This window comes from Triticum urartu, chromosome 2A (assembly GCF_056163025.1).
Source record: "Triticum urartu cultivar PI428250 chromosome 2A, HENAU_Tu73, whole genome shotgun sequence".
In the NCBI taxonomy this organism is placed as follows: Eukaryota; Viridiplantae; Streptophyta; class Magnoliopsida; order Poales; family Poaceae; genus Triticum; species Triticum urartu.
In genome coordinates, this window is record NC_141874.1 from 660,470,334 (window position 1) to 660,481,905 (window position 11,572).

The window sequence follows — 11,572 nt, forward strand, 5'->3', positions numbered from 1 at the left end:
GAAGGCATTTCTTTTGGTTGCATCTTGTGATGGTTGTGCCATTGGAAGCTTATTTCATTCTTGTACCTTTATTTTTTGGCCTCACATAATATTTTGTCCATTGTAGGAAAACTATGTACCTCTTTATAGTGCCTTGTCCATTGTTAGTTGATTTGATCACACTACAAACAAGATTTGTATAGAGACCGGTCCTGCCAGTTTTTTGCGAAACATGCAACCAGAAATGATGTTGACCAAGATAGGAAAATTGTACCAACAAGTACAAATGCTGAGAGTAGCACAACCTTTACAGAAGAGACACGAACTATTGTAGAATATAACTATCTTCACCCAAGACGAATGTTCAGGTCAGCGCAACCAGAACCCAACTAGTATATGTTTCTGGTGCACCATCATCTCATCCCTTTTATTTTTGAAAAGTGTACCTGGTCGGCTGATCCATATGAAAATGGTAAAAATACATGACATCCTTATTTTTTCTGATTGTGCAGCAAAATATGGATTGCCAATTTGGAGTTTGAGTGGCTCATTGATAACTGCATTCACTGTGGTTATCATCTCACTTGGCGACGTAAATGCATCAGTGTGAGAGTAGAACAAGTGACATATCTTGCACATGTTCCAAAATAACTCCCTGCATGCCCTAGGAACAACACTATCTTGCTTAAGGACCAACCTTAGCAAATCTTTTCTACATGAGGCTATGGACCTCTTTATTGAATCTTTAGCTGCTTCAATGGACATAGAACCATCACTGTGGAGAACACGTAGCGAAACACTATCAAGTTTTCCCTCGCCGCTCTCCCTCTGTATCAATAGTATATAAAACATATGTCAAAATAGCCCAGTTACGACTTAAATGACTAAAGGGACTGACAAAGATATGAGTAGTTACTATTCTCTTATCAAGTATGCGCAATAGGATACACATGATGCATAAACAATAGTAAATGAATCAAACTTCCAAAGCAAACATGGGATTTATTTTCACAACGTATATGCTCTTAATAATATCATCAATGTCTATGAATTTAGATTTTTGTGAGGATTACTTTAGCGCCTGTCGTTTCACCAAATATTTGTGTACAAAGAATTTTCGTGTAGCGATATGTGAAGCCATATACGTAAAAAAATGATATGCTTACATAGCTATACTAAACCTTGAAATACACAAATTTTAAGCCATGAAGGGGTTGAAATACCTCAAAGCCTTGGATGTCATTGAGGAGGCGACAACAAGTGCCCATTAGTCTGAACAACTCGTTGTACTCTTGATCATTTACAACACAAGACAAGAGTGCTTGCCTAACAAAATATAATGCTGGGAGCAGAATGGGAGCTACTGTGAATGACACAATTGCAAGTTCCATGTATTCTTTAACTGTTGGCACATATTGTCTCATCCGCCAATCTGCCTCGGTCATCATAGTCCTTAGTAGTTGTAGCCACTACAAATGAATACAATGTTTCATTGTTGAACAAAAAAACTCAGAATCTGGCAGACGCGCAGGAAACTCACTGTTTCTACTAGGTGCTTTTTGACGTCACGGTTTTGTACAACAGAAGCCATTATTCCAAGCTGGCTCGTTGAAGTGTAAATGGCATAAAACAATATTTTTACTTGCTCAGAGTAGAATTTTTCTTTGTAGTGCTCATCCCACCTAAGACACACATTAGCAAATTACGCAAAATGACTTGTTAGAAACGACAGCATCGAGAAGATGCCATCAGTGGTGCTAAGAGAGAACATACAAATAAATCAAGTTGACAAATCATACTTCTCGATTAGTTCTACAAGGTTTTCTAATTCTTCTCTTGACCCCGCAACATCAAAGAAGTCATCAACAATATTTACGAGTATAGAATTTTTGGCCCATGAAATGCGAGCATCAGACAATTCAGGAGGGAACATGGTAGCAGCAGCAGCGAGATAGCAATATGTCGTCCTCTGTCGTGCAAACAGTAGCTGGTCTAGCTTGTTCTCCTTCACCCAACTGTTGCAACAAAAAAAATTGGAAATTCTCCAAGAAGGGAAGTTACTAAGACAAGAGAGCTTATTTGTCAGATTACCGTTTAAGAAGCTGGAGTTCACTCTGGTAAATAGATTGAGAGATGGTGAAATCTCCAATAGCCAAAGCTAAAATATCTTGGTTTACACAACATGGCCTGATTCACCAAAATGAAGTTGATGTCCAACATCTATATTTATATGATTCAAAGCTCACAAATCTTTTCAAGAAGTAAAACTCTTACCAGTGCTCTGTCTTCAACATCTGCGAACCACTCAAATCAAAGTTTTCAATGTTCCTCTTGTGATCCAGACGATCCATTGTGGCATAGAAGGGAAATTTAAGAGCATACTCCACCTGAAATTATAAAGGTATATAAGTAAACATAAACTGTAACCTGGCCAATATTCAATCAATACATTATCTGAGTTTCAAATTTCATGGAAGCACCTCTGCCAATATCGAACTACTTTGCACGTCATCATGAAATATCTTTTCCCTCAATAAGTTCCCTGACCAATAACTTATATTATCGAGGATTAGTTCACTTTCTGATAGACTAACTCTTGAAGCCTTGTACAATTCCATTATGGATTTTGTATCACTTAAATATCCTTGAAGTGAATTATGGAAAGTAGAGGCTTCATTGATATGAGACAACTCATCTACATCAGATTGAAATTACTGAATCAAATACAACACTAAGAAAAAGACTATGATAACATTAACAAGATGGGGAATTTCTGCACAAGGAAGTACCTGATGAAATATCATATCCATTCATTCGTAAGATACGAAACGCTATTGCACATGTGGATACATCCAGGATGATTTCCTCATCTCTTTGTAACCAACCACTGCAAAGTGGATATAGTTTGCAAAACTTCAAAAGAGAAATACCAATTTTTTATTTATGAGCTCACAAGTACCTGTATGTCATGTCCAGGATGCTCTTTATCTCACTTGAAAAATACTGAGATATCCCGACCTTTTCAAGAGTATCCACCATTGAAAGCTGGCAATATATATTTGTTGGGTACACTGTTGGCACTGTAAGATTCTGGTGTTGTTAGGCATTTAAAAATAGTGTACGCCCTTGTGAATTCTTAGCATGAAAGGAAAAAAAGACTCACCTGAACCATCAAACTTACTGACAAGAAAATTTAGATACTGGAGGGCTTTGTCATCATAATTTTGGATTAATGCAGCAGCAGTTGTGGAAGGAGAGTTGAACAACGATCCATTCCTCCTCTGGAACTTCATAACTTCATTCCAGTCCGATAGGTTTCCTAGTCCTTCAGCAACATAAGCGATATATGCTTCTCCCCCAGAAGATTTATCCGCAGCAAGTCTGAATTAAGTCATATGTAAGGATATTTGAAAATTCCATTGCATGGTAGTACATGTGCGATACTCTAATTCTTTTGGAAGGAATTATGGCTCTCATAAATACTTTCAAAAGGCAAATATCTTGTAGGAAGTTTTATTTTTCTAAAGAAGGAAAGAAAAAACCAATGCAAACTAAAAAGGTAAGGAAAAAGAATGTAAACTAAGTATCTAACTTTTAAAAGACTATTCCTAGAACCAGACAGGAAAGGAAATAGTACAAATTTCATGCTATAATCATTTTATGGGGAACTCGTGCCACAATTTTCACTAACAAACCTTTCTAGTTCCAACTCCCGGAGATGCAGAATCCCATCAACAGTTGTTTGTCTAACAGGAAACTGCAAACCCATCCCCAAGGCAAGGCTAAGCATACCAGGAAAAATGATATTGAAGCCTATAGGAGCAGCAATCTGTTCATCCATGACAACGGAGACGTTTTTGCCGATAAAATGTATTCCTGAGTATATCATTATCATCGCATCAAGACCCTTGTAAACTTAAAAATGTGAGAGATTAAAACAACATTAGCATGTAAATTCATATGTTCTCAAATTTTATACCTCTCCTAATATGTTCCCTCCCGACATTCCATCTCTGAAGTGCAAGCACACAAGCCAGTGTGGATGAGAGGGTGGCCTTGTTGACTGAGGAGTCCATGTGAGCAAGACCCCATGCTCCATTGGTCTGTTGGTTTTGTAGTATCCATTCAATACACCGCGGGAAGCATGGAACCTCCCGAGACGAGCCTGGTAAGGGCACCATAGCCACCCAAGCGGTGTCGTACGAAGATGGCGACAATTTGGGTTCCAGGAGTTGCTTCTTTATTCTTGCCTTCCGTTCCTAAATTAGTTGAGAGAAGGATCATATGACAGACACGAGATACCAATATTCAATAGAAAGAACAATCAACACTGATGTACATACCATGTTTTGCAGGCTTGCATTTTCTCCTACAAACGTCCTCGCACCATTTGCTATTTTTAAGAAAAGAGGTATGTATGTGTCACAAATCAATTAACAAATCACTCACTACATAAAATCTTAGTAAAATATGAACATTATTCAATTTAAAACAAAATAAATGAGTTAAAAATGCCATGAAATCAAGTGTCAGCACATTATATACCTATTTTTACAGGGTTTATGGAGTTATTTGTGCATTTTGTGAATGCATGGGTACCAATTCGTGTGGAGCTGCTTTCGGGAGACAGTGGGAGGTGATTGGTGCCACACCAACTTCCCCGACCTCTACGCTGAGCTCCTGACCTCCCCCCCCCCCCTTGAGATTGGGGCCCTCGCGTGGACCCTGTGGACGATCCGCAATAAGCTCGTGATTCAGCTCACCCCTCTTTGACGTGCCACCGACGCTCTCTTCAAACTGTCTGGTTACTTGCAGCTTTGGCGGCCGCTTAGCTGCCCTCAGGACCGGGACGCCATCTCCGCCTTCATCGCCGACCTGCGCTCGATGGCCATCCGTCTATCTCCGCCGCCCCCGGAGCCAGATTAGACACCTGGTGTGCTCTCAGTCTCCGGCTACGGCCCCTTTTCTTTTGTTTTGTTTTTGGGCTTGTTGAGTTGCGCCCTCAACAGAACCTTTATACTTCTTGTTGTGTGACTTGGGTGTGTGTGTGCTGAACTAGTCCGTGTATGTTTGCTCTGGGCGGTTTGCTTTATTTATAAAGGCGGGCAAAAGCCTTTTTCCGTAAAGTCGAGGTACTATTACCAGTTTTTTTGTGAGCAAGAGGTTACTATTGCCATCTTAGCAATAACCTAGTTTTCTTAACTTCTTTGCCTAGAGTTACAACCATGTCATGAATGTTGTTACCGAGTTCATATTATAGTTATAAGTTCATGACATTCACGCAGTCACCCACATATTCATCTTACATTTATCACGATGGCACCCGTGTTGTTATTACCCATTTTTATAGTTATTTTGAGAGAAAACGAAAACAAACAAAGTAATATATGACGCACGCTTACCGATACATGAAGGAACCATCGTCCGAGCCCTGGCGCGAGTCGAGTAGAGGGGAGGAAGAAGACGGTGACTGCCGGAGGTGAGGCCCAGATCAAGACCAAGACCAAGAGGCTGGTTTCTTCGGTCATTGTGCGAGCGAGGCCTCGTCAAGAACGGCGCCGCAGCCGAAGCCACATCTAGCCAACCACGGCGACACGCCGGGACCACGGACGAGACCCCAGCTACTTTCGAGTTTGACATGGGAAGCTACGTACAGTTGGCGTGGCCAATGGAAGAGCAAAGGTTGATGCGTCTAAATGGACATGGCGTGCAGTGTAGGAGTAAGGTTAGCTAGATCTCTTTTAAACTGTATATGTATATTGCTATCCTAGCAGGTGCCAGGTTGTGCATTTTCAAAGTAAAATTCGCTTTCGGTTTTTCCAATGGCCGTACATGCGTACCGCGGTCAACACAGCCAACTGTTTTTTTTTTTTGAAGTAACTGCCAACTGGTATTAAATTTGCCGATTTATTTAGCACCAACTGAACTCGGGAAGACTGGTGGCAACTGTTGGTGGATCCACGGCCATGATCGATGCGCCCAAATCCGTCCAGCTCTCTGATTACCAGCAATCCAGCATTGGCCAAAGAATGATGAGCGCCTGTAGAATCTGTCGCGCGGAAACTTATCAACATTGAATCGATCTTCAGAACATCCTTCGGTTTCTTGCCGCTTGATCGTTGGATCAGTCCTCCTTGTCCCGCTAGTAGTATTTTGTTAGCACATCAAAATCATCCACTTGGCGCCGCACAGCCGCCTTGCTCCATCAATATTGACCGCTTGTCCCTGTACGGCTTGCCACTGCAGCAGCACCATACGCAGTTGCTCCAAATTATGTTCCCTAAATGGAGTGCAGCATACGTAGTGCTCCAGATTATGTCCCCTCCATGGAGTGCACCTACGCAGTTGTTCCAAATTATGTTCCCTCCGTAGTTTCTTAACGATTGAAGATCGGCCAGAGGTACAATCCGTACGTACGTACGGGCCTCCATGGTTAATTAGGGCATCCCCAAGGGTAAACTTTGAAATTTCAGCCCATTTGCGCTTAAAAAATAATACTGGTTGCCCACGGACGCCCCCCGTTTCTTCCCTTCTCATATGTCCAGCCTATTTTATTTTTATTTTCAATCAAAATTGAATAGTCGGAAGTTATAGGTTGAACATATAAATAAATAGTTTGACATAAATAAAATTCGGAGTACATAGTTCAAACATAAACAATCGAACAATACCACGAATCTATTGGTTTTCATGATGTCTCCAGAAGTGCTCCACAAGATCATTGAGAAGTTGTTGACGCACTTCTCGACCTTGAAGTTTTCGATGTGTCTCGAGAAAATGTGCAACCTGCTTGGCCTCTTGTTTCGTGAGGTGGATGTGTCCGGGGGCCTTGCTCCGGGTGGAGGCAGGACCAGAGACGATTACCATGTCGGGCGAAGGGGGGAGAAGGTTGATTTGGGGAGGTTTTAGGGTGGGGCTGGCTTGTCTAGGCCGATGTGGCGGACATGTTCGGGCCTGTCCATCTTTCGAGTCTAGATAGAAGTGCAGCCACTTTTCATCAGAATTCGCCCAAAGGAACTCTCAGCTAAACTACCCCTAAAAAAAACTCTTAGCTAAACTAATATTTTCTGGTATGCATCAAAGGAGATCTGTTGGTGGTTGCCCGCATATAGGCCACTTCAAAGCCTGACCCAGATTCAAAGCTGGTGGAGTGGTGGGCTCTCGACACAACCATTGAGTTTGTGGCTTTAGTTGCCTATCCCAGCTTTTTACAGATCTTGATGCAACCCCGTCCGAATGGATGGTGTAGGTACAATTGCATTTCCCTGACACAGTTTCATTAATCTTATAACTACGCAACTCTAGTCTTTATATGCTATATGTGATGGTGTGCATGTACATACATGTCTAGTTTGTGATTCTTTTAAAAGAATATGCATATGTAGACCATTTTGTTTCGAATCATACAATCTGACATGGTCCGTGTCGCTCTCAGCGGCACGGTCGGGTTGGCCGAGCAGGCATTGTAATATTTTTTCTAAAAAAAGCAACACCATTAGATTATTTACTTTTGGGTTAGTTAGATACTCCCTCCACCTTATATTAATTGATGCTGAAATGGATGTATCTAGATGTATTTCAGTGCTAGATACATATATTTCAGCGTCAACTATGATGGAGGGAGTACATGTCACTGCAATTCTTGCCGATTTGGAAAGTTTTGCTGCAACTTTCATCCAGATTTTTGCAAATGCAAGAATTACAATTGCATATATCTACCTAATCATTTTTTCACTTCATTTAAAAGGGTGTTTTTGTAACAAGGCAAAAGATTTGCCATTTCATTCATTAAGAAAGAAGTTTAGACAAAACCCATTGAGCATGGAAATAAAAGCTACTCTCGTGGCACTACAATACTCAAATGCTTGGTGCCCACCAAAGCCCATAGTGAAACCTCCTCTTTGATCTTGGAGATAATAACCGTAGAGGAAGAGGCCGTGTCGCGAAAGACTCAAGCATTGCGCTTCGTCCATATTTTCCATGAATTAGCAGCATCAAGGAGGCAAGCGATCTAAAAGATCCATGACAAACCTAAAGATTACCATGCCACAAATCGTTGACCAAAGCCATCGTGGCCCAATGGGTTGGTGAAATGCCAATGCCAATCCACGACAATATATCGCTCGAAATGTGCCTCGTGAAGCGACATTGGAAAAGGTCCAAACCACCATACTTCTTCAGCCTACAAACAAGGTCCCAATTAATTTTGCACTTTCCTCCATATACCTTATCGGTGCCCGCCCAAAGATAGGCACATCAAATACTGTCGATCTTCTTTCTAACCTCAACCGGGATGTCCAAGGGTGTGAGATGGTAGATGGCAATGGATGTGAGAACAACTTTGACAAGGCCAATCCGCCCCGCAGAGGCGATGTGTCTTTAAATGCAAGGGGGTAGCTTGCCGGCGACCTTATCCTTCAAATGTTGAAAGTGGATTCTTTTAAGGCGCTTGACAGAAAGGGGGAGGACAAGGTATCCCATTGGAAAGGATGTTCGCACGGCCAGGAATGAGAAGAGGATGTCGTCAATGTTGACATTGTCACATTGGATGGGAGCCATAAGGTTTTTGGAGCAATTTGTGACAAGGCCAATCACCTCATCAAAGGAGTCAGGAGTTGCAACAAGGAATTGAATATCCTCCTTAATTGGTGCCACAAAGATGACAACATCATCATCATATAGAGATGCATGAATTATCGGGGTCCTCGCATGTCGAGGATGAAGCTGGCCTTGAGTCGTGGCCTAGTTTTGGATGTGATGCAAAGGTTCGATTGCCAATACAAAGAGGAGAGGGGTGTCGGTGTCAAAACCGACAAATCTCGGGTAGGGGGGGCTAAGCTGTGAGTCTAAGGATCAATGGTAACAAGGGACAAGGGGGACACGACGTTTACCCAGGTTCGGGCCCTCTCAAAGGAGGTAAAACCCTACATCCTGCTTGATTGTATCCAATGAGTATAGGGGTTACAAGAGTTGATCTACCTCGAGATCGTAGTGGCCAACCCTAGCAGTCTAGCCTATGATTATTCCGATGATGTCTACGGACTAAACCCCTCCAGTTTATATACACACCAGAGGGGCCTAGGGTTGTACAGAGTCGGTTTACAGAGGAAGGAAATAGTACACCCGGACACCAAACTTGCCGTCCATGCACATAGGAGTCCTATTTGGACACGGGGGATAATCTTCTGCTTTGTCTTCACAGCCCATCAGTCCGGCCCATATCGAATAGACCGGATACCTGAGGACCCCCTAATTGAGGACTCCCTCAAGGGGAGAGCCGATCACCTTGTCAAGGATCTCGACCATGCTTCAACACATCTCCAATCACACCATTGATGAACACTCGGGAATATGTTGTGGATAGGAGGGCCAAACCCCACTCTCTAAAGAGACTTGGGAAGCCATGGTGTCTCAAGAGCTCCATCAGAAAATCCCATCTCACCGAGTCAAAAGCTTTCCTGATGTCGATCTTGAAAAGTGACATATATATTTTTTGTGCGGTGGAAACATCTTGCCAAATTTTGTACGCACATGAAGTTATCGTGGATTCTTCTCTTCTTACTAAAACACTTTGGGCATTGAAGACAAGAGTAGGCATGTGTGTAGCAAGGCGAGTGGCAATAACTTTTGCAATAATATTGGTAATGACATGTATGAGGCTGATAGGTCGGAAGTCCGCCCCATCCTTCTTTAGAATGAGGGCAATATTCGCCGACTTGAGTCAATGGAAGTTGGAAGTATGTAAGCTTGAAAAGTGGTTGACAACAAGCATGATGTCCCCTTTGATGATATACCAACTATCCTTAAAGAAATCACCAGAGAACCCATCGAGCCCTGTCGCTTTATCAATGGGAAGATCGAAGATGGCAGCCTTGACTTCGTCCTTGGTAAAAACAGCCCCAAGGTCCAAGAGGTTGCAAGTGGCAGCGGGGATATTCTCCAAATTTATGTCATTGGCCCGGGGTGAGCCTCGCTTGATGACCTCAGCAAAGTGTTCTTCAATGCTGGACTTTTGTGCTCGTGATTGGTGACCCAACCATTGTCGTGTTTGAGGTGATGGATGAAGTTTTACCTCCTTCTATGGTTGACCCGGAGATGAAAAAACCGAGTGTGAGCATCCCCCTCCTTGAGATTGGTGATTCTAGAGCTCTGTTTTTTGCATGCCTTTTCAAGCACAGTCAATCCAACCACTTTCCGCTTTAGCCTTCTTCTAATGTCACGCTCGTCGACACTCAAGGTCCTATGCCCTTGAGCTGCATCCAACCATAGGATAATCTCGAGGACCATGTGAATTTGCACTTTCGAATGGGCAAATATCGTCTTGCTCCACTTTCTAAGCTTCTAACTTATTATTTTGAGCTTATGAAAAAGGGCATGGTAAGGATCAGTATGTTGCATCCCTTCATTCCAAGCCTTCTGAACCACTTCCTTGAAGCCGGGCATCTTGATCCAAAAGTTCTCAAAGCGGAAAAACTATGTCCTCGACGACCTCTTATCATTCGCAAGGAGAAGTGGGCTGTGGTTAGAAAGGGATGAAGGGAGGGCGTGTAGGATGTGGGTGCCAAATTCGATGTCACAAACATTGCAAAAAAAGCTGTCAAGCTTGCTCGAAGTTGGGTTAGCGCGCTCATTGCTCCATGTAAAATTTCCATTTTGGAGATGAATCTCCTTCAGCTCACAGGCATTGAGTGCATTCCGGAAGCGCACAATGCGACCTTGATCCACATTTGCTCTATTCTTGTCCCTAGCCCGATATATTTGGTTGAAATCATCGAAGACCAGCCAGTTTCGTGAAGAAATGGCACCTGTGGTATCCTTAGCGAAGAAAATACAGTCTGACCTATAATTCATTCAAACAGTTTTTCTATATAACAAGATGTTATTTCATCATGAAACTTCACACAAGAGTAGAATGGTCGACCACGTTTGATACCCAAAAATTCTATTTTTAATTACTTTTTCTAGTATTATTTTGACTTTAATTTTCATATTGGGTTCTCGGGTACTTTTTTTTAGGGGCGGTTCTCGGGTACCTAGGAGTTCAAAGTACACGCAGGTACCTAGGAGTTCAATTAGTACAGCGATAGAGTACTTACAGATTAAACTGACTGGGAGGGTTGTCCATTAGTACGCAAGTTCGGCACACACATATGTCGCCACCTCTATATTAGTTACCCAGCGTACGTATACCGGTATACGAACGTAGCGTCGCAGCCCAATTGGAGTATACATACAAACTGCGTGCTGGTTTGGAGCGATGCAACACAGTGATCTTCGCGCGTCACAGAGCTCGTCGCCTGGTACTTGGCTTTGATCGACCATGGCGGCCGGCCCAGATTTTGTCAACCACGGCCGTACGCGCTCAGTGCAAGTGCGGACGAACACGTCCGCCACGACGGGAATCGAGTGGTTCAGCTCGGGGATCAGATGCCCCTCTCGACGCATCTGCATGCCATACACTGAAGCGTGCACGCCGTATCTGCTAGCTCAATATAAAGACTGAACCGGTGCACGGTGCACCGCCACTGCCTCTAGTTCCTCCGCTCCACACCGGCTTGTAGCACGGCAAGACAAGGCTAACCCCAGCGGACCG

At 42.9% G+C, this 11,572-nt stretch overlaps 1 protein-coding gene across 1 annotated transcript; it reads right to left on the reverse strand.

Annotated features, from left to right (window-relative positions):
* Positions 1–348: 348 nt before the first annotated feature.
* On the reverse strand, positions 349–4,175 carry LOC125537728 (ent-kaur-16-ene synthase, chloroplastic-like). Its single transcript, XM_048701046.2, has 12 exons — positions 3,959–4,175; positions 3,675–3,855; positions 3,143–3,360; positions 2,939–3,059; positions 2,769–2,866; positions 2,460–2,674; positions 2,254–2,366; positions 2,071–2,166; positions 1,779–1,994; positions 1,520–1,661; positions 1,203–1,448; positions 349–807 (listed from the first exon to the last, which is right to left on the reverse strand). The coding sequence occupies exons 1-12, from the start codon at positions 4,158–4,160 to the stop codon at positions 349–351; spliced, it is 2,307 nt and encodes a 768-aa protein (XP_048557003.2). The 5' UTR covers positions 4,161–4,175.
* Positions 4,176–11,572: the final 7,397 nt, after the last annotated feature.

Coding starts and splice junctions, on each gene's coding strand:
- LOC125537728 (XM_048701046.2), bottom strand. CDS start 4,160: ATGGTGCCCTTACCAGGCTCGTCTCGGGAGGTTCCATGCTTCCCGCGG. Junction 2,867..2,938: donor ATCCTGGACATGACATACAG/GTACTTGTGAGC, acceptor TCCACTTTGCAG/TGGTTGGTTACAAAGAGATG. Junction 1,449..1,519: donor AAAAGCACCTAGTAGAAACA/GTGAGTTTCCTG, acceptor ATTCATTTGTAG/TGGCTACAACTACTAAGGAC.